This window comes from Micropterus dolomieu, linkage group LG20 (genome assembly GCF_021292245.1).
Source record: "Micropterus dolomieu isolate WLL.071019.BEF.003 ecotype Adirondacks linkage group LG20, ASM2129224v1, whole genome shotgun sequence".
Taxonomy (NCBI): Eukaryota; Metazoa; Chordata; class Actinopteri; order Centrarchiformes; family Centrarchidae; genus Micropterus; species Micropterus dolomieu.
In genome coordinates this window covers 35590785-35614367 of record NC_060169.1, presented here as the reverse complement: position 1 = coordinate 35614367, position 23583 = coordinate 35590785, and the positions used below count along the sequence as shown (strand labels likewise).

The 23583-nt window shown below is 40.6% G+C and overlaps 1 protein-coding gene across 3 annotated transcripts in view; it reads right to left on the bottom strand.

Annotated features, from left to right (window-relative positions):
• Positions 1-23583, bottom strand: part of LOC123958666 (plakophilin-3-like) — a 31519-nt gene that overhangs the window by 2566 nt on the left and 5370 nt on the right. For all 3 annotated transcript variants that reach the window (XM_046032181.1, XM_046032182.1, XM_046032183.1), the window contains 11 exons: positions 20573-20661; positions 18586-19205; positions 17600-17723; positions 17252-17456; positions 16907-17066; positions 15867-15975; positions 9315-9479; positions 6563-6742; positions 6261-6414; positions 4683-4878; positions 4189-4276 (listed from right to left, as the gene is read on the bottom strand). In XM_046032181.1, the coding sequence (XP_045888137.1) occupies positions 4189-4276; positions 4683-4878; positions 6261-6414; positions 6563-6742; positions 9315-9479; positions 15867-15975; positions 16907-17066; positions 17252-17456; positions 17600-17723; positions 18586-19205; positions 20573-20661 (2090 nt within the window). The remainder of the gene's footprint in view (positions 1-4188; positions 4277-4682; positions 4879-6260; positions 6415-6562; positions 6743-9314; positions 9480-15866; positions 15976-16906; positions 17067-17251; positions 17457-17599; positions 17724-18585; positions 19206-20572; positions 20662-23583) is intronic.

The window sequence follows — 23583 nt, the reverse complement described above, 5'->3', positions numbered from 1 at the left end:
ACACAACAGTTTTCAAGGACTGCCAAGTCCACCTAACCAAAGTCTTCTTTTATTCGTCCCAGAAGGCACAAAAGAGACAAACCCAAAACATCTCAGCCAAATTCTCTGCATTCCTGCTGAGAGCAGTCTCTTAAAAACTAAAGCTCAACAAAACACTGGCACGGATTCTCACAAAAATGTAGAGAGAAGGAGTGTCATCACTATTTTAGACAGAAAATGACAATTACAAACCCCTATAAACAGCAGGCATTAGAGGAATAAAGTATTATCTAATATAGTTAGTGGGGCATTCCACAGCAGATTGGTAAAACATCCTTCTATAAAAGGAGCTGCTTCTCTTGTTCATGCCTGGTCTACGGTAATCCTGTTAGCCACTCACTTTGGATCTTTATCAACTTCATAAACTGGGGAAAACCAACTTGCTGTTGGTTGAATTTTAACATTTTGTGTTCATTCCTAATTTCAGTAATTCCCATTGTGCTGTGTGTGGGAAAAAAATCTATGACTGCCAGTGGTTTGACTTCTTTATAAACTGAACATCCAGCATCCAGCACAGTTGTTGGAAAAGTGACAATACAGCAAACTGGGAGCAACTTTAGACTGGAATAAATTATGAGGTGTAATGTGAATGGAGTCACTGGTGGTGATGAAGCCACAGAGAGTTATTAATCAACTCTACAGTTCCTCTGCTCTATGAAGTGTTATAGCATTGTTTTGGTTTCACAGCCTGAAATTTTACATTTACATTTACTCATCTAGCTGATGCTTTAATCCAAAGCGACTTACAATTGCTATACATGTCAGAGGTCACATGCCTCTGGAGCAACGAGGGGTTAAGTGTCTTGCCATTGTGTCTCAGGGACACAATGGTGGATGTGTCACAGAGGGGGACTGAACCGACCCCCTGTTTATTTACTCTTTTGTTCACTCTCAAAAGTCTCAACATTGTTTCTGGCAACAGCAGGCGGACGTTTTCAGAAAAACTCTTTCACTGAAATACAACAAACATGCCCCATGTTATTCCTTGTGTCCTTGTCTTGTGTTAACTGTCTTGCTATATGCCAAATATTAGTCAAAAAAATCTATATTCTCAGACTGATATCTCAAAGTATGTCACATTATGGAAGTGAAAGACACTAACTGCTGTTTCACAGTGTCTTTAATAACACTGTACACTATGTGCCCAGCACCAAATAACAGACAGACAATGTTAGCCACTAGCTACGTGAGCATTTTGCTTCTAAAGAGCCAGATGTTTTGGTGGAAAACACAACTAAAAGGAGAGTGTATACTGGATTTACATTCACCAAGCAGACATCAGATAATACAGATTTAAATCATAAACATGAAAAACTCTTAGGAGGATTATCAAACCAATAACACAACAGTAGTTACTGTCTACATATTGTGCATCATAAAAAGTCACTAGATACTTCAGACCTGCTGTTAACACGGTTGTTTTTCTGAATCCTGCTGATGGTTTGCCAGTGTGTAGAAATGATAGAATATAATTTGATGTATTGAGAGTCACCGTAACTCTTTACCACTACTAACTCTACATCTAATTTCTATCTGCTACAGAAAAATATTGGCATTTGCATCCCCAGATAAGGCATGGCAGAAGGCTAACAAGATACAGGCTTTCAGAACAATGGAGGGGGAAGAGGACTAAACGGAAGAGAGGAGTGGAGGTCAAGTGGGATAGAAAACAGAAAACCATCTGGTGGAGACAAAAGTGTCAGCCAACACCCACACATTCTGCTCTCTATTTAACTTCAGGATCAAGTCTTCCTTCACACAGTAGCAACATAAAATACCATATTAACAGTGCGCCTCTGTTTTTGGTTCTGTCTTTGGGGGTCGACAATCAGCAACCATGACCTTTTTACACAATACACATCATCCAAGAAAAGTATGTGTAACCTACTAAGGGCGTCACTTTGTGTTGAAAAGTGGTGGGAACATTGTACAACATAGGCTCAGATTAGGGGTGTGAAGAGACACTTGCAATATAAGGTTCACGAGAACGAGAGGAAAAGATGCTTAAAAAGTGTTTTAAAGATCTCCTCAATGTTGAGATATATGAGCGGGGACTATGGGGGGACCTCCCCCAGGAAATTTTGATCATTAAACACTTCATTTGCTGCATTCTGGTGAAGGTTTCTGCACCAATTTATGGTGGAAATGTTTTTATCTATGTAAAAAGAAACACAAAATTCTGTTGGCTGGTGACATTTCATAATATATAAACATAACAGAATATAAGTGAGTGCAGCTCTCAGGCTTTCTGTGTTGCTTTCAGATCTGTTTCTCCTGTAGATCAACTGGACTTATGTAATATCATCGCTGCTGAGGCAGCACATGTGTACTGCAGGCATGATTTAGTTTTCCATCCTCTTTTGTCATGTTAACAAGGAAAGAATTAAATACTAAAAGAAACTGTGTCAAGAAGTTGTTAAAGTTACTGATTGGTGCATACACGTTTTTGGGTCATTTTATAATCAGTAGCTTGTTTTTATATTTAGCTTAAGTTCCTTTTTGGACAATGCACATTCATTTCTTCTACAATTTAACTGCATTGCATGTTTTCTTAATGTGCAAATAAACCTTTCTAAAGGCATTTTCGTTTGTTATTTAACTGCAAGCGAGATATACATAATTTATTTTTTAAACAAATTATGTTTTAAAAAAGTGGTGGGGACATGTTCCCAGTGTAAATGACACCTATGTAGCCTACCCTACAATATTTGTATTATATATATTTGTATTGCAATATGTTACAATTTATTACACTTAACTATGTGATTTTAAAGTAGATGAACCTACTAACTTAACCATTAGTATGAATTCTTCCAGTCAAAAGTTGGGACTGATTACTGCTGCAAAACCTGTTAGCAGAAGTTTAGCTGGCTTTTTTTCTCCTTCATGGTTGGATTTAAATTTAGTTAAAGTGAAGGCTAGCTGTGGCTAGAGCTTACAGATTACCAACCCAGAGTGGAGTTAAGTTTGGTTTTTAGGTTTGTTATGCAGTTACTGAAAGTTTTTACATGATGTTTTCATGAAAAATTTATATTTCTATGGCATATTAAGTGAGTGAAACAGAGGTCAGTATCTTTTAATCCCATTGATGCATTTCTGAGTGAAAAAGAATATGTGAGCCGGGTTTAGTTACAACGGTGAAGTAGCGAATACAACACAACCTTTAATTCTGTTGGTTGAAAGGTGCAGTGATTTCAACATTAGTTGATCATTTTGCAGTCCAAGTCGAACGCAATAATTATCACTCAACGCTGCAGTTGCCCTCAGCTCTAGAGAGCATTTAGGTGTCTTTATTGTTTTCAAACTCCGCTCACCTCCACCTTGTTTCCAGACGTAACTGGCATCTTTTTTTTTTGGGCAAAGAAGAGCTGATAAATCTATGGTCATTGAATGTGCTCATGTTTTTGGTGAAAGGTGAACTGAACATATCTGTTTCTGGCAGAAAGCCCTGAGGGCATAACTTCCCATTTGGGTTACGAAATCTGATGGGCCACAGATCGGCAATGAATCTGAAACAACATATCGAGTTGAAGCATCCGACCAGGCTTGGGAAATATCTGTGAGTGAATGATGATCACAAGAAATCCCTAACAAAGGGTGGCACGGAAAGTCCCAAAAGTTCCTCCACCAAGTCAAACTCACAGCATTTTGTAAAGGAAAAAAGAAGAAATAAATGTGAACTAGTTCATTTTTTGGGACGTGAACTTAATTCTAAATTCTAAAGTGTGTGAGCTGAACTTTGAGCTAGCTCTTGTGAAGTTTTTGTGAACTCACTTTGTTAGTGAGTGTAATACTTTTTTTTTTTTTTTTACTGATGAACGTAAGCTATTTGGGGATTTAAACTTTTTTATAATGTAAGAATGCTGCTAAGAAAAGGGGACATCTCAAAATGTTGGACTTTCAGTACCTTTGTGAGGTAGACACAAACACACCTCCAAATGAATGCTAACGTTGTATGTGTTGAATGTTGTAATATAGTTTTTTCGACTTGTTAACCACCAAGAACAAATAAGATCGTTGCAGCCCTAATCTTTTTCTCTGTGTTTTGGCCTGTTTGCAGCTACTTTGTATGCTCTATTTGATTTGATTTGATTATTTTGCTTTTGCACAGTATAACGTCTGCTGGTATCTGCGGCTGTTGTGTCTCACCAGTTTGTAGTCTTTGTGCAGTTTGTTGTACTGGAACATGTTGCAGAGGACAGTTGAGGCAGCTCTAGCAGCTTTGAGACTCCCAGAGCTAAACCAAAACAAAGAGACAGGCAGTTAGAAATAAGGAGGACTAACAAGAAGGAAATACCACAGCATAAGCAGAGAACAAAACCTAATGGTAAAACACCCTAAAATGACCTGCAAATTAGCAAAAGTTCATGTTTTTGTGTGGAGGGGAGAGCAGTAACAGCTGCAGAGCAATGCCATAAACAGGAAACAGAGGTCACTGAGAGCTCGTAGCTTTGGTATAACTGACAGATTGTAGGACTTATAAAGATATAAAGAAACTGTAAGGAGCATAAAGAAAAACAGTTTTCATAACTTTAACATTATTAGTGAGTTGATACTTTTTGCTCACCCTGCTTTCTGAAGCAGCAGCTGTTTTTCACTGTTCTACACTGATATTTGAGGATTATAGTAGAAGTCAGTCCAACCTGTTATCATGGGATGTTTTGATGCCCACCAGTTTCGGCAGGCCGTTGAAGTATGAGATGTCCCGGGCTGCCAAGGAACTGCAGATTACCAGGTGATTGAGGGCTCCACAGATGTTGACCACCACTTCGCTCGGTGGCGTTTTCTGAAAGCCATCACTGGGCAGCTTGGATACGAGAACGTTCACCATGTTCTTAGCTGCAAGGACAAAGTGGGTGGTTGTAGAAAAACGATCTGACCTTTCAGTAATTTTTGAAAGTCGGGTTTGGTGTTTCAGATAATCTAAGGCTCATACTGACTGTGAAAGGGGCAATTTTACACATAAAGTTCAGTTAACTCATCATGAATCCCGAGTACTACTCAGCTGGAACTATAATTTATTATAATAACTATTATAATAGTTCCTCCTTGGCTACCAATTTTCCACTTGACTGAAGAGTCCATCTGAAAAGGCACACTGAGGACGGTATGACAAAACAGAAAATGAAGCAATGTAGCGTGTCATTCAATATATTTTATTTAACTAATATTTAATATATTGCCTCTGAACTAGTAGTAAATCTATTTAAATGCACTAATTATTAAACATTTCTTCATTTCATTTCTGTGATAGGTGACAGTTGATATGATAACAGAGTTTCGATATCAACATTAAAACTAATATCTACTTCTATCTTATAAAAGAAAACCGTTTTCAAATGTGGTGGATGGTGTCTTAACACAAGTTGCTGTACAAGAATTTTATAAGTAAGCAGTCTAAAATTTGCAAAACTAAGAATAAATAAGAGACTAAGAAAGTGCCCAAGCATTTGATTACAACTTTTGATACTCGGTGCTAGAGACACGTCACTAGTAGTGATGCGTCGGTTGCAAACAAGTTGCCTGTCATTAGATATTTTTGTTAAACGACTAGGAAAGTTATTCTTGACATATCACATTTTTTAATCAATATGACTTGCAAATCTATGTCTTACAAGAAAGAATGCAACTTAAGCAGTGACCTGCAGAAGTGGTATAAATAAAGAGTCTCCAAAAACTCTCCAAAAGGAACGGTGCCATAAGATCCGGCTCACTTCAGAGAGCCGTAATTCCCATCCCTAGTCACTAGCTTAGCTGACTAACTGATTCTCACTAGATGGTACTTATTGTTGTATTATGTTATTTCAACTCCTGCAGAGTCAACAGCAGCTCCCACACACTCAGTGCTGGGTTTGGTTCACTGTATACAAAGGAGGGGGCCTGTCTAAATAAATAAATCGTCTGCTGCTGTTCAAACCGAAGCGTAATTATGAACTGTTAGCACCCGATATTGAACTAATAAAATCATAGTACTACTGTCATTCAGAACCATACATTTACAACCCTTGGAGTACACTAATGTTGGCTGCTCTGTCAATGCAGAAAAATAAAACTTTCTTCTTCCCTTTGGTATACAAATCAACACAAACATGAGAGGATGTACACTAATTAAAAGAGTTCGACTTCAGTTCAACTTTAAAGATGTTACAAACAGAGAGACTTTCCAGCCCAAAGAAGTCTGGATTCAAACTGCGATTAAGCAATCCTAGCGTGCGTCTTACCCATGTGGTCTTTGTTGGAGGAGTGTCTGGCCAGATTTCTCAGCAGGCCGGTCAGAGGCCTCAGTTCCACGTCACTGTTGGTGTCTAACAGATCCAGCAGTATGGGCAGCATCCTCTCCTGCTCTATCACCACACCACTCAACAATGATGGCCACTGGCAGTGAGGGGCATGGAGCACATGAGTTTTTTTTAGGCGAAAAATTTTATTCCAAAGAAACAAAAAAAAACTATAACAAGACTAGATTCATTTTTGTGATATGAATAAACATGAATAGTACTTCTTTCTTGTGTGAGAACCCTACCCTGCCCTCTCCTGCAGTGATATTTTGCAGGGCTCCTATGGCAGCCTCGCGGCTGCTGGAGTTGCTGTCGCTGTTCTGCAAAACAAGCTTGTAAAGTCCCACCACCTTAGGGTGCCACAGCCACTCTGCTCCACTAGGCTGCCGGGATACCTCAGACAGTATGGACAGATTCTGGTTACGCTGCAGTGGAGGAAGTGAAAGAGACAGAACCTTTTAAATTTTTGTTTAGTAACATATAGTATGTTCTGTTGTGGCTACACATCATATACACATTATAGTTTTCTCTCACATCAGCTGCCTAATTTGTGCGTCCTGTAAACACACCCACATCAGGATGGACACACTGAGGCTGGATGTGTGGGCAAGCACAAACAGCAAGCCAAAATGGTATCTGCCATTACTGCCATTAATTCTAAAGGCAAAACTGTCTGATATGCTGTTTTTGGCCTGATGGTGGCGCTACAGGCCAAAGTATCTGGGGACCATTACTTCCACAGCAAATTTCATGGCAAGTGATGGTTTACTGACCTGTGCCCCACTTTTGTACTGTTGCTTTGCTCGCCAAGATTCCTGTTCTCGCACGGCACATATTACAATGAGGTTAAATTTACCACTCAAAATTCATTCTTCACACAGACAAAGCAGCTTCGCAATACTCGCCAGCGGCCATCAATTTTGTTTGCTGAAATTACAACTTTTGCTTTTGGATCAGCTGTAGCTAAATGGCTAGTTAATTAAGCTAATGTAATAGCCATTAGTGGGTTGAACAAACTGTCTCCGGCTTACTTATTTAATATTTCCAGCTGAGTCATTTGAAAAGGAGAATCTTGTAAAAAGCGTCCTAAATATGAACTTACAGTAAATGCACAATATACACAGTATATTCATGTAATGGGTTTAGCACACAGTCAATTGGCCATCATTTTTTCAACATATTTTGTTATAGACCAATGGTAGGAGACCCTGAATTTCCATACCAGGTTTCACTCTAGCCAGTAGTTGTCCAGATATCTTTCTCTTGATTAATGTGTTAGAATGATGAACAGATGGAAGGACAGATAACTCTCCTCAGGCCCCACTAAAGCAGGATAACAGTCCTCCCTGTTCACCCTTCATGTAATCTGGCTGGTATTTCTGATGGAAAAACAAGTAATATACTGTACAGTTAAACATGTCCTTTTGTCCTCAGGTTAATAGGAACATACAGTGGACCTGACGGTTTCTCTCCATTAGCCTAGTGTATTGAAATGAGTAATGTGATCTGCTGGTTGTGTGTGTCATTTTGGAAAAAGGATCCTCCCTGTGGACCTGAGGCCACTTCTAGGGTTTCTATCTGCTGGGCCACTTACTAGCTGGCTATAACTGAGATACCTGAAAGAAGCCTGACCTGCTCGATGTCAACATCTTGACCTAGAGCTTGACTTTTTATAGGCTCACACACAGCCAGCAAACAATATAGGCAGCTCCCCAGTGCCAAAATGAGTTTGTCCCCTGACATGTAAACGAACAGGACCAAAAATTGGATGGATAAAATTGATGTTGTCTATAAGAGTCCAAAACAGAATAACATGGATATGAATATTAAAGCAGTCATAAAGATGCATAAGCTGCATTTTCTCTTACTGTTTTGAGCAACTACAGTCGACAATTAAAGCCTTCATTAAGAGTGGATTTTGTTGCCCAAGGAGTAAGAGGAGATGAAAATCATTGGACAATGGTGGGGCTTCTGAAGACTGGTCATCTGGCTAAATATGGACGTTAGCACAGTGATAGTGACATACAGCGAAGATAATCACTAGCTGACACAAGGAGACAGTCTTGTGCCAAGCAGCAGGAATAGAAACATGCACTCAGAGGGATGTGATGGGTGTGGCTATGGCAGGCTGCCATAATATCCAACATGTTTCTGATTATATAAACTTTGGATCTAAAAGTTGACATGCATTTGGGACAAACGTACGTTCACCTCAGAGGATTAGTAATGTAAACACATAAAAAAAGATTACATATACATATGAAATGTAAAACAACTGTTTTGGTTGGTATGTAATGTGATTTGACTACTCTGCCTTCATATCACTGAATATAACCATCCTGATCATTTCTCTTAAAATTTCTAGTTACATTAATTGCCATTAACTCTAAACAAAATTTAAGATCTAGTATTTCGATTATCAGAGACCTTATTAGACCTTTAAAGCAGTATTAATTGATTATTTGGCCACTAGGGTAAATGGAATAAGCTGTAAACACAACTTTATAAAGTAATAATAGGTCACTTTCTGTAAATAGTCAAATGTAAGTCTATTAGTCGCTGTCTCTGTCTCCTTCACCTCCTGGGATCAATATCTGTCTCTTTAGCTGTTAAATGCCCCACTATGTTCACTAGCTAGTCACAAACTTTGTCTCTCTGCTCTTTGGTGCTGGGCAGGTAGCATTGCATGTGGATTCCACCGGGCACGGCCGTGTCTGTCGACAACGCCGGCCTGCGGCCTGGCTTTGTTCCGTCCTCTGCACTGCGGGTCGTAAAACTGAAAGAGGCTAAAACGCTCTGTAAAACTGAGAGTCAGCTAATTCTCTGTGGGTTTGTCACTTCGAATGACCCCTCTTACAGTGCACATAGTGATTAGACCCATTTCAGTATAAAAAGAAATACTTATAGGTACAACTAATGGATGTGTGGCTATCATGGAACTGCATGTACAGTATTGGGGCAGATCATTTAATAACTGGCAACAGCTGTGAATCTTACCTCTGTGTCTTTTTTGCTATACAGAGTAAAGCAGCCGATGGCCTCACTGTCCCTGGAGGCCGAGGCTCTTGTTGGGCCCTCCAGGCGGAGTCGGACTGAGGGCGAGAGCTCTGTGTACAGCTGGTAGGAAAGATTCCTCATCACACACAATGAATTCTCCAAACCCTAAACATAAAGACAATCAGAGAGAGAGGAGACAAATGGGGTTTGACAAGAGGAGGGTGACAGTGGATAATGCTAAAAGCAGTAAATAAATAAATAATAAATAAATAACCTGAGTGGATGCCGAAAATTGCACAACTGGGTAAGAAAAGCTGGTAAGATCATCCTCTAATCGTAAGAAACCTGATTTGAATGCTTGTTGTACTTTCATGTTTAACAGGCTCCTGAGGAAACATCTTCTTGTTTTCACTATTGGTTTGTCAAACTCAATACCACACATAATGACAACATTTTAATATTGACAAAACATGTCAGAAAACAACACACTGCGATCTGGATTTAATCTCTCTGTATCAGGAGGATGTTAACTGTTGGCAATACAGAGATTTGATCACTGGAAATAGCTCATGTAAACAGCTTGACCAAATAATCCCTGAAAGGAACTGCGTTACCTTTGCATAGAAACGTAGGTGGTGATGATTAATCATTTAGAGCCTAGACTCGGGGGGGGGGGGGGGGGGGGGGGGCAACTGTCAATCAGTTGGGTTGAAGGAGAGAGAGAGAGGGCTTAGGAATTTTTTTTTTTTTTTATTTGTATAACAACAACAACACAGTCTCTTCCAGGCTATGCTAATGCTAACATGCTGATGTTCAGCATTTTTGCATACGTACCAATGTCATGCTAACCCATCCAACAGTTGTTGAGACATTTCACTTAAAACCACAAATGTCAGGCTAATGGTAGTGCTACAGGACAAGTCATTCAAGTCAAGAGCAGTTGATCAGATGTGCAACTATAAGCCAATTTGTATCCCACCTGTGTTTTCAAAGGTTTTCGACAGAATTAAAGTTTAGCAGCTACTATCTAGAATCAAACAATTACATATATTTGTTACAGTATGGCTTTCATCCTAATTATTCCACAGAGAGTGCTAATTACATTTTATAGAATGGCTTAAATCCTCATTTGATATAAGTGATGCGGTTAGAGCAGTTTTCCTTGATTTAAAAAAAAAAACATTTTATTAACATTTATAATCTTTCCAGATTGAACTTAAATCTCTTCAACGGTTGAAATTCTACCTTTGTAACTGTGAACTATGAGAGAAATCATCTTTCTTAAAGAATAAAACAGGAATCCCACAGTTTTCCGTTTCAGCCCACAACTCTTCTGTTCACGTTGTGGAGCAGATTTTCACTCGCATGCAGAAGTTTAGCTGTCACAGCACGTGCAGTCCATAGCAACATGGTTTGAAAATATTACTGTGTCAGTCTGCGTTTCTTCCAGGGCTCAGTCCTCATCATAAGTTAATAAGTTAAATCTAAATATTAATGAAAAATGGATTGAATATGTTTCGAAGTTCAATATACCAACTTTACCAAACATGTTAAAATGGTGAGCGAGACCGCAAAAGCAAACTTAAATACTTTTAGTCTCAGACTGTTTATCACTTTATGCTGAAAATACTATCATGCATTCCATCTTAGCACATTAAAGTTATTGTGTAACTTCCTGGCCACGAGCAGCCGCAACAAGCCTATTAAGATGATGTATAATCATCTAATTAAAATTTTGGACGGGAAGCCGATAAGATCTCGCTACTGTCACATTCTTAAAAAAGTAAACATGCTGTGTGTTGATTGCTTGGCTCCTAAGGTGCTCAGTGACCTGGTGGTTCCTCTCATGGTTTCTAGGTCAGTGACACAAGGTGCATCCAAGTTCAGTCAACATGTGGAGCTCCCACAGAACCTCCCGGTCATGGTCTGTTTGAGTTCAGTTTTTAAAGAGGGAACAGTCGTGTAGTAATGAATGATGTGGTGCTTTTCTTTGAGTTTTATGGTCATTTGATTGAATCATTGTTTGTAGACAGCTTGTGTTTTGTGCAGTGTCTTGTACTGTCAGAGGATTAAGATTCATTCTCTGGGCACCATGAATGTCATGGCAGTAAATCCAATAGTTAATAGATAATTCAGCCAGGACCAAAACAGGAAAGGAGCTACTTGGATTCATTTATTGAGTAAAACCATCTAAATCCTTTTAGTGAATAATCATCTCGGAGAGGAAAGAACTAAAGCGTATGGGAGTCATCCCTCAGCTAGTTTAATTGCATCATAATGGTGAAACTGGTGGTTAGATTTTACTAAGTTTAGCGTGCGCTGAGAATTGACAGAAAAATTGAAAATTGACGCCTCCCTTTGTTACTGTTGCTAAGTCGGATCTGTCAGGCTTTTATCACGGCGCTGCCACTGTCTATTACTGCACTCCCTGGAGAAATTGTCAAATTTTTTGGAAAAAGTGATCTCAGAAAGAAGCAGACAGAAAGGTTTGCATTGTGTATTTAAGGGTTGTATTCAGACTGTATTCAGGCTAGCGTTAGCTAACTAACATTACATTAGGAACAACCCACATCCTACGTGGATTTATTTCAGGTTTTGGAAAGGGAATAAATCATACTTCTCCTTTCAGCCTCTCTGGGTAGCTGCTGTAATTATTACAAGTGCCCCAGGAACAGCGTTTGACCATCGTGGAAAAATACAGCCAAAAGAAAGCTAAAAAACAACACATTTTGTATGAGAGTCAATGGAGCGCAGCCATGAAAGTGTCGGACTTCAGTTAGAGCGAGTCCTATACTGTGCTGTGATTGGCCAGCTGCATATTCAGGGCGTGGCTTAGTGAAGGGTCAATTGAAGGAAAAGGAACTGAAGTTGAAACTGACAGCAAACTATAGGGAATGGTCTGTTTGAAACTGAAGCACCAATTCACCTCGCTCAACTCCTAAACCTTCATTAAGACACTATTCAGCATGACCTTTTCTTATACTCAAATTTATTTAGAATCATATTTTGTTGAAGAGTTTATATAAAGTACAGTTACAGTTAACAATCACGATGCCGGCTCAACGTCGTGATGTCTGTCAGCAATCGCCAATGGACAATGGCATCGTCTCTCGGCCCAACCCTACTAGCAAACCATAGCAGCACAGCAGATGGTGTATTAGTTAAACATCAATTAATGGGCATTTGACTCTGAATTGCAAATTTGGTTTATTTTGTTCCTTGCTCCCTGTCTGGGTTATTGATGAAGTCCAGATATCATCCTGAGGGTGGATTAGTGAGAGTCCTGAATTGGCCAATTGTCACTTAACGTTTATTGGTGTCCTCTCTGAGTCCTGACGGGGGTCCGTTTATGACCCAGAAGAAAGTGAAGACAGGATGTTTAGGGGAGTCCTCACAGAGCTTGTTTAAGGGTAAGAGAAAAGGCTGTTTGGGAGAGGGCATCAGTTCTGTGTGGAATATTTAAATTATTCACCATCGTCATATATCCTACAGCACGTAGGATAAGAAGGTTCTGCAATTTGAACATGGGGCTTGTTTCTTTGTGATGTTGATTCTACTTTTAAGGCAGACTATGTATGATACTGTATTATTTATGGATGTATTGTTTTATTTTCAACAGCAAGTTCATCCCCAACAAGGCAGGCAACTTTAACAAGGCTTCACGTAACGTTAAATGTCAAGGCAGCCAGGCGTATAAAGGAAAAACAGAGGTCTTAAAATAAGCTGCCAAAACCAAAGAGAGCTTGACTGTGAAGTGGTTACGTGCTGTGAGCCATGTTGCTACCCTGGAGTCACATGTCGCTGGATAGACCAGCAAGGTGCCCTGCTGTGCTGGCTTGCACACTCATTAAAGGCTCCCACATGTTCGATGCCCTAGCTGCATCATTAAAGGAAATACATTTAATGCAAATCAGGGAGAAGGTGACCAGGACAACAACTGACAATGGATCAAACTCCCTGAAGCCACTGATGAACATAAGGAGAATGCTCCAGATGTAGAAGGTCCTTTACAAGAGGGGGAGAATCAAGATGTCTCTGCTATTTTGAATGATAACACTGGCCTATGTTTTGGACACTGAAAGCATTTGCACACACACACACACACACACACACACACACATTTTTACTTGAGTAGCGTTTTTGTTTACTCTACCCACCACTGATAGAATCTGACATTTCCAGAACAGCCTCCACGTCTTAAAACTGAGCACGTCCTCCATGGCGTGTTCATCCAGTCAGGTGCAGGGAGGGTTCATGTGGATGTTTAACAGAAGCAGCATGTTTATCAATCATCTGCCAGTTGGTTAAAGGTTTATCCAAGTGTCTGCTGAGTTATTTTGGTCTGTTGCCTGTTGACAGGGCTCCTAACCCAAGTCAACGCCCGTGGAAATGTGCCAAACCACAATGAGTGAAGAAGAAAGTGAGTAGTTTCCTTATGTATCAAACATAGAAGAGCAAGTGTTCACCTACAGTACGTGACAAGTCATGCAGCTCCCCTGTACCTCACAATGAAGTAGCCTATATAACAAACCAATATTCCCAATTATTCATCCACAAGTGCAATTCCAGTGTAGCTGCCAGCTGAAATAACACCACCAAATAATTATATATTTACAACAGATCTTGAAAAAAACGCAGTAGTCAGCATCTGATATTTCTTCTTGCTTTGTGCCACAGAGATCCATTGTGGTCCAAAAACAACTAAAAACACACTGTTGCACTGTAACATGTTCCTTCATTACCATGAACACACACACTGTAGTTTATTTTAACACAATCCCACATACACTGTCCTGCTGCTTTAAACACTCACTACAGCACCAACAAATGCACTACTTATTCCTGAGTAATGTTTGCTAAAAACTACAGTGTCCAGCTTTTTTAGGAAACGAATGAGCATTTAAAAAAATAGACTATATATTTGTGAGATCCTCAGTAGGAACATAGGGCCGGATTTACTAACACCCCGAATAAAGAGTACTAAATTGCATGTGCATTCTAAAATATTGCACGTGTAATTTTAGTACCTGTTATGGGTGATCAACTAAGAATTATTGCGTAGATGACGACAGGAGCAAACACAATGGAGGTGGCAGAATTTAAATGAGGGAGGGAAAGCAGCCACAGCGTAAAAACCTTCATTCAGTGCGTCCCGAGTATGTGGAAATCATATATAAATATCCTGTCTGAGATTGCACTAAGTACTTGGGACAGCACACCTGAAAAACTGCTTTGGGAAACCGCAGCAGAAACAGATACAGTGTGCTGGAATGACCCAGACACGAGGACAGGGTGCAAACTACAGGGGAGCCAGGGAGAATAAGACAGGAGCTCCCCTAAAAACATGATTTGACATTAAAATTTTGGGGGGTCTCTAAAATATTGACAGTATGCTTTCTGTCATTAATTTCTATATTTCTGTATCATCATGGATCATGCGTAAAAGTATGCTTCATCCAGCCAGAGGGAACATTCACTGACCTCTGCGATCTCCTGTCCCTGTACGCCCCATTCCCTCTCAGGTACCTACAATGGGTTGTTTCACTATTACGACCGCCGCGCTGTGAACAGTTGGTGATCGTTCCCTCTGGCTGGATTAAATTAAAGCACTACTGCAGCTGGGAGCTCTCCGCAACTTTCTAAATTCTTCCATCTCACGGAGAAAAGAAGTCAGGTTGAAACGAAATTTGCTTCATTCGCATGAATGTTAAACAGTACTGCCAAAGCTTCAAGGAAAATACAAAAAAAAAAAAAAATCAATAGATATAGTTCATCGAATAAATAAAATAAAATAATTATATTTCTATATATAAGCAAGACACTTAACCCCCCTAGTTGCTCCAGAGGCGTGCGACCTCTGACATATGTAGCAATTGTAAGTCGCTTTGGATAAAAGCGTCAGCTAAATGAATAAATGTTAGCAGATCAGCTTACATGTTAATTTGCTGGTGATATCACGTTTGCACACATTTTAACTCAGGCAAACCTTTACTAAATCTGGCCCATAATATCCTACAGATTGGTACTGAGGCGATCCCAGCATATTTTAATGGACTGGTATCTATCGGCTATGCAAAGCAGATCAAATTCTGATCTTTACTGTGCTCCATCGCAGCCTGCTAGTGCCGCAATGCTGCTCTCCCTCACAAGAGCCAGGCTCTACAGTGCATGCATTACGCTGCATATCCAGGTGAGTGTGTGAATGTGAAAAATGATTTGTGACTGACTGAGGTTAAAGACAGAGGTTTGCAAAATAAATGGATTTGCTATCCCATAGTAGCAGCTTCTCTTATTTAGGTGGCACTGACCATCACTTTCACTGTTCCCCAAACATCACTCACAGGATGTTGATGTTGATTCAATGTGTATCTCACACATTGAATCAACATTTAGGTAAATATTATCTTAAGGGGCTCGGCTTCTGCAGATTGCCAACTTTAAAGGAAAAGACGTGTGCTGTAACCATAACGACCGTAGTGATTTTCAAATCAGGCATCGTTGTTTACGGTGTATAAAAATGCCACAGGCTATTACAGCGCAGGTCAGAGTTACCTTGTCATTTGCCATATCCTCTTGTTGAATGTAGGACACCAGAGAGTCTACCAGGCCTCGCATACCTCTCATCTTCTGTCTCGTCCTCTCGTTCACTGAGCTCAAGTTCCTATGCACACACACACACACACACGGAGAGAGACTTTTAAACCCAGACTATACTGTCAGAATGTAATGCAGTAAAGATGTCTTCCTATGATGAATCTTTGGTCTTTGAGTGATTTTAGCACAAACCTTATGAAGCTTTCTAAATCCCTTCAGCAGCACCTTCACAGCTTACTGCACTTACATGTAACTGTATCTCTGTCAAGAATAAGGTTAATATGATCATGATTCATGACCAAATTCTATATCAGCAACTGAAGGTTAATGCTACATCTGCATGAAAGCTGCAATATGTAAAGAGACTGTCTATTTAAATGTACCTTTGAGGGATGTGTTGCAGTGAATAAAGAACTGGATCAATAAATCATGCTGGTGTTTTGTTTTCAACAGAATCAACTATGTGTTCAATTCTTAACTCCGGTTCGTGGCTCTGGCTGGCATCTCCATATTAATGGGAGATGAGGTTCATGGTTTCTGTAGTTTTAATGTCATTCAACAGACCAAATTGTGTCCTGTCTCCTACTTGGCACCAAAGACCAGCAGAAAGCACGGCCAGTTCAGTTCACCGCGTTTACTAGAAGATGTCAGGCTTCACAGAGATGGGGTTTTGGAGAATGGTTGTTCTTTAAATGGATTTTTTAGCCATGCCTCGCCACAGGTCTCAAGCTGCTTCGACTACTGGATGGATTGTGAAAGGATGTAACTTTGGTGTTCCTCTGACTTGTCATCTGAAGCCATCCTCAGGTAAAAATTGTACCCTGATTTATGTGACCTGCAAAACGAATGACTTTCCCATCAGCCTCAGCTGAACTTTGGAACTAATTATCAATTAGATGGGGCAAATTAAAACTTTTGGTATGATGACATTTGTCTCACTCATAGAACATGAACATGTGTTGCATCAAAACCAATGTGCAGGGTCTCTGTCTAGTCACCTGAGGAATCCAGTGGTGTGGTAGAAGATGTCTCTCTCAGATGAGCTTAGTGGGATGTTGCTGCACAGAGGAATCAGTACTTTCTCTGTCAGCTCTGATAAAGCTTCTTTGGACAGCTTCTCCTTCAGGTTGTCTCTGGAGGACAGATTCCACAGGACACCTGCAACCACAACATGTTTTCATTCTGTTGTCCGAACAACTGAGTAATTCAAACCGGCAATATGTAGATACAGAAGATAAATCACTTAACAACACCTCAATTACTGAATACCGGACTGGTAATTATCAGTGCATGGACATACACTCTGGGGTTCAAAACAGAATGAAAGCAAAAACCAAAGCTACCTGTGATGGTCTTTTGAAGCTCCTCGTCAGGTTCGCTCAGGATGCTGACGAGTTGCATCACTCCACCGGCATCTACAAGTGCCGTCTTGTTGTCAGCGTTCTCGTAGATGAGGTTCCGCATGGCGCCAGTGGAGTAACGCTGCACGTCTTGGTTGTCACTGGAGAAAAGCCGAACCAGAGCTGGAACGCCATGCAGGGCACGGACCTGAGCGAGAGAGGATCAGGAACAACACACACCACACACTGTTAATACGCACATATGATGAAGACAATAAATGGCAAATAATGACTAAATGAAAAAAGCAAATGGAGCAAACCAAATACAGAGTAACAGTGCAAACGCGTTACCTGGTTTTTGGCATCATTGCTAAGGTAACACTGGTGTTGTATGTATGCAGCTCCCAGAACTTGCAAGGCAGCATCTGACTCAGACAGATATCTGACAGCTGTAGCCATGTCCAGACGCTGAATCCTACACACACAAACACACACACACACACACTAAGCTGTAAAAAAACACTGGCTATGACCAGCAGTGTATGGTGAGGCTGTAATCACACTACGGCTGCAACTAGAGATTATTTCAGCACCGATTCATCGGTTCATTATTTCTTCCATTTATCAGTTAATAGTGTTGGGTATCTTTTCAATTTTACTGAATCCGATTCTAATTCTACTTTTCGAATCCTGTTCTTATAGAATCTCAGTTCTGATTCCAACCGCTACACCACAAATCTTGCAGCGCTGTGTGACCTTCATCCTCTTCCTCCTTGCTCCTTTTCCCCTTCATGGCTAAAGTGAAATGAGTTTTTGTACTAGGGCGTCTCTGAGGACTCATATATATATATAACATATATATTGGAATAATTTGTAGATATCATTGGTTTCCCTTCAATATAAAGGTGAATTCCAGCTCATCTGTGTTTTAAGACGTTAACTTTAGCTTGTAGCTGGGAGACTGCAACAAATTGAACACGTGGCAATAAGTGCAACTTTTATGGACTGTAAAATGCTCACTACAGCTCACTGTGGAGTGCGAAATACGCAAAACATTAGGAACCGATAAGCAGAATGGAAATGTCTTAACAAATCCTTGTACATTTGGTAACGGTTCCAACTTGGAACCGGTTCACAATACCCAACCCTTTCAATTAATAATTTTGTCTATAAAAAATCTGGAAAAAAGTGTACAAATTAAGTTAGACATTTCTGTCACACTGATTTGCACAGTAATCATGATGTCACTCTCCTTGAACTTTTCACCATTTCTTCTGCAAGAAACTTTTGTCTGGTACAGTCAACATACAGGCAAATAAAAGAATAACAAGTCTCACTCTTCCAGTGGGTCGTTGCTGTTTATCGATGCTCCATCCAAGATATCCACTCCTTTTCCGACGCTCCTCACGCTGTGGAGGGAGCTGGCCCGGTGAAGGGGGGCTTGGTACTGCCCTGTCCCCATGGCGTGGTTGGCCCTGGACACGTGCTGCTTCCACTGTGTCCCCCAGCCGTCCCCTGCCATGGGGACCCCCCTGCCAGTCCCCACCCATCCCTCCTGGCCAAAGCCAGAGCTCTGCTGCTGGTAGTGCTGCTGTCGGTTGGTAATACGGCTGATGGTGCGGTGGGAGGGGCCTTTGTAGGTGTACTGATAGGGCTGCTCCTCCTCCTGCCAGTAGCCTCTATCCTGGGCCAGTGTCCCACTGAGACTGCGCCTTAGAGTGCCGGGGGGAGGCACTGTGAGCAGGTAGGAGGGATTCTCTGGAGGAGCCAACACAGTGAGAGGAAGCGCCTCCTGGTCTGCCTGGCACAGTGATTTAGAGCGTCTGCTTCTGCTGTGTGATTGGGACGTCTGGAAGTGGCTCTGGACCATGCTGGTTCCTTTATTCCTCCCCCGGGAACTGCTTTCCACAGCAGAGCGGGAGGAAAAACCAGAAGAGTGAAGGGGCACTGTGGCCACCTGCAGGGCGGGCCGTGTGGGGAGAAATAAAAGGTTGAATTTGCTCATTTTCATAGAACTTCCTTGCTACTGCAAACAGTTGAAGCTCTTAGATTACAGGCTAATATCTTTAGCTTGAAGCTAGTGAAATTGTGAAACAAAAAGGCGGTGTAAGAGGTTTCACATTCAACAGCTCTTCTCCTTCATCAAAGACAGGTTACCGTAAGCTGCAGGAAGCTCACTGCTGCCTTTGCATTGTTTGACTGGCCAGTTGAAAGCAGCAGACATGCGTCCTGTTTATATTTTTCTTCTCCCTTAACATTGTTCTGAGTTTGGCCAGCAGTGTTGGTCAGCATTTTCCTTCTCATTGACCCAGAGCCAGTTAGACCGGAGAGGAAACATTATTCATACACAATACTGGCTCATTGCTTTCAAGTGTGTGTGTGTGTGTGTGTAAGCTTGACTCACAGGTCTTCAGTAGGATGTGAGGATGTGATGTGAAGGGAACACTGCCCTACTCTTTTGGAGCTAATATTATGTTTAAGATTGCTATAGTTAACCTCTTTTCCAACTCATTTTAGCTATCTTGGGTGTGTCTGATAGTCTGTTCTGTCAGACTTCTTGTTAGTGATGTAGCTGCACTCCCATTTCTCAGCCAGGGTCAAAGCTACCATTGAGGACAAGGAGGTCATGTCCTCTGTATTTATTGTGTGAAGCACGTTTACATTCAACACTGAAAAAAAAGTTCCACATGATGGGCCTTTTACAGACTGATTTCAGTATGTTTAAAATCAGTATACCTAAATTTGACTACATTTATTTTGGCATTACTGTATAAAAAGCTTTGTCTAAATAAATTACATTCTAAAGTTAGAAAAGTAAACTGATTTAATTCAAGAAATATCTAATAACAAAATCTCCAAAAGTATTTGAAACTTTACAATCCCCAATGCTACAAACATTTCTTTCTGCACAAAAAAAGTATTTAGGTTTGATACCCAGCACGTTAATGGACCTGGAATTTCTCCACCAGAATTTTATTCCTGGCATTTAGGCCTTCATAATTAGCAATACAGTTTACAGAAACTATAATCAGTCAACTGATTAAATGCCCCCCAATGGAGCACTGGGGACTTGAGTATTTGTAAAATCCTGGCTACTGACCAGATCTCAGCAATTAACTTAAACGTAAACCACAAATTCTTGTATTAATATCAAATAACTAATCATACAGCACACAGTAAACGTTAACTGTGAGCTCTTTGTTTTCTGTTTTTGACCTCCACTATACTAAACCTACAGTATTGTTGCACTGATCTGTGATGGACAGTTGTTTTGAATTTCTTGTGGCTACAACAGTGTAATGCAGAACTGGCAGTAGTACTCACAGCCATGACACGGCTAGGTGTGTGTATCATGGATCTGGAACTGAAACCATGGGTGTGAGTAAAGCTCTTTGCATCAGGAATGCTGTAGTCTGGACAAAGAGAAGAAAGATAAAACTTATTAGTGTTTTTGTTCAGTATGTCACTGTGTCAAAAAGATATTTAATATTCATGTTGGGGACCCTATTATACTTCAGTGGGGCTTTATTGGCATGGGAAACAGACTGTGACATTGCCAAAGCCAGTGTGAAATAAATTATATTTGCAAAAGTGATTGTGTAGACTAAACCATCAAGGGTGCAACGGTGATGACCTATTATGAAAACACAATATTTAATAAGAAAGAAAAGACACCGGTCCATGCTAACAAACAAACATACATTAAATTAGTTAAACATTTACCTGATTGAAACCACTTTCATGTAATTCATGTAAATTCCTTCTTAACTTGTAATGTAATTTGCTTAATAGTTTGAATTTTCCCTATTATTTCTATCCTGTTGTGGATGCATGTAAGATAGTTCTCTAACCATAATTCAGTTGTTTCAAAGCAGAAATCTGAAAATATTTAAGTAAATATACAATATATCATGCTTACACAGAATTTCTGTTATTTATAACAAGTAATACAAATTCTACATCAATAATAAGAGGCATTACAATATTCATCAAATTTCTATAATTCTTTTCTTTCAAAATGTAAATGCTCCGTATTTGTATAGCGCCTTTCTAGTCTTTTCGACCACTCAAAGCGCTTTTACACTACATCTGCATTCACCAGTCACACACATTCAGCCGCCAGGGGCAATTTGGGGTTCAGTATCTTGCCCAAGGACACTTTGACACGCAACCAGGGGTAGCCGGGGATTAAACTGCCGACCTTCCGATTAACGGCCAACGCACTACCTCCTGAGCCACAGCCGCCCCAATTAAATGTCTTTAATATTGGGCAAAAAGAGCACATTATCCTATACTATACTATTCTACATGAACATAGTGAGCTGCTCTGACTTGAACAGAGAGAGGAAGGGGGAGCGTGGCCTGAAGTAAATGGCTTGGGGAAAAACAACACACGCCATCCAGTCCTCCAGGACGGAAGGAAGGAGGGAGGAGATGTTGCAGGGAGGGGAGCTGGGCTGCATGCCTGAACATAAACATCACCAGGTCAGAGATCAGGGAAGGTATGTTCATATATGACCACCACAATAAGGAGAACACACACAGCATATAACCAACAATATGAACACAGGATCTCTTTTTGTACAGCAACAGAACCCCAGAGACTTACATAAGGCCTTGCCCAAAATTCAAAAATTGCCATTTTATCGATTCAGTGCGTTAGTATTTAAAGGACTGTTCCACTGTTTTAAACCTGATCTTCATCTCATTCAGCAGTTTGAGTAATTATTAATAAATGGTTTAAAGTTCATGCTGTCTCTGTTGCTGAAACAGTAAATCGTTTTGTCAACATCAAAAAGCAGCTCTCTCTACTGCCACTTGAGGTGACGGCTGACCCCAAGGCATTAGGTACAAGGAAGCAACGCTGCTTATCTAAAATCCCTGTCAAGTTAGAGCAGGAGCAGCTGTGGGCCATGTGGTCATTTCAGAGTCCGATAAGATATTTCATGCAACATAGCTTTAGTCCATTACAGGAAAAGTCATAAAACTAACACTGGAGGTATTTACTGTCCATATCTCTCATATATACACTCACAGGCCACTTTATTAGGTACACCTGTTCAATTGCTTGTTAACAAAAATAGCTAAATAGCCAATCACATGGCCGCAACTCAGTGCATTTAAGCATGTAGACGTGGTGCAGACAACTTGCAGAAGTTCAAACCGAGCATCAGAATGGGGAAGAAAAGGGGATTTACGAGACTTTGAACGTGGCATGGTTGTTGGTCCCAGACGGGCTGGTCTGAGTATTTCAGAAACTGCTGATCTACTGGGATTTTCACACACGACCATGTCTAGGGTTTACAGAGAATGGTACGAAAAAGGGAAAATATCCAGTGAGCGTCAGTTGTGTGGATGAAAATGCCTTGTCGATGTCAGTGGTCGGAGGAGAATGGGCAGACTGGTTCCAGATGACAGAAATGCAACAGTAACTTAAATAACCACTCGTTACAACCAAGGTCTGCAGAATACCATCTCTGAACGCACAACACGTCCAACCTTGAAGCAGATGGCCTACAGCAGCAGAAGACCACACCGGGTGCCACTCCTGTCAGCTAAGAACAGGAAAGTGAGGCTACTATTCACACAGGCTCACCAAAACTGGACAATAGAACATTTAAAAACGTTGCCAGGTCTGATGAGTCTTGATTTCAGCTGCAACATTCAGATGGTAGGGTCAGAATTTGGTATAAACAACATGAAAGAATGGATCCATCCTGCCTGTGTAATGGTGTGGGGGATGTGTTCTTGGCACACTTTGGGCCCCTTAGTACCAACTGAGCATCATTTAAACACAACAGCCTCCCTGAGTATTTCAGCTTTTCATCTCAAACTTGTTTCTTGAACATGATAATGAGTTCACTGTACTCCTATGGCCTCCACAGTCACCAGATCTCAATCCAATAGAGCACTTTTGGGATGTGGTGGAACCGGAGATTCACATCATGGATGGCAAATCTGCAGCAACTGTGTGATGCTGTCATGTCAATATGGACCAAAGTCTCTGAGTAATGTTTCCAACACCTTGTTGAAAGTATGCCGCGAAGAATTAAGACAGTTCTGAAGGCAAAAGAGGGTCCAACCCAGCACTAGCAAGGTGTACCTAATAAAGTGGCTGGTGAGTGTAGATATGTTGTTTCTGACTGCTCTAATGTTTGTAGGAATCCAGGGTTCTGTTAAAATTCTAATACTTTGCCATGTTAAATATCACACTGTAGAAACCTGATTCTTGATTCACTCAATTGCTCCCAAATTCTGCAACTTTGGCGCAGAGTTTTGTACTTCACTGCAACTGTTTTTAATTTTCTACAGCTCTGAGTAACAGCTGTTGTTGG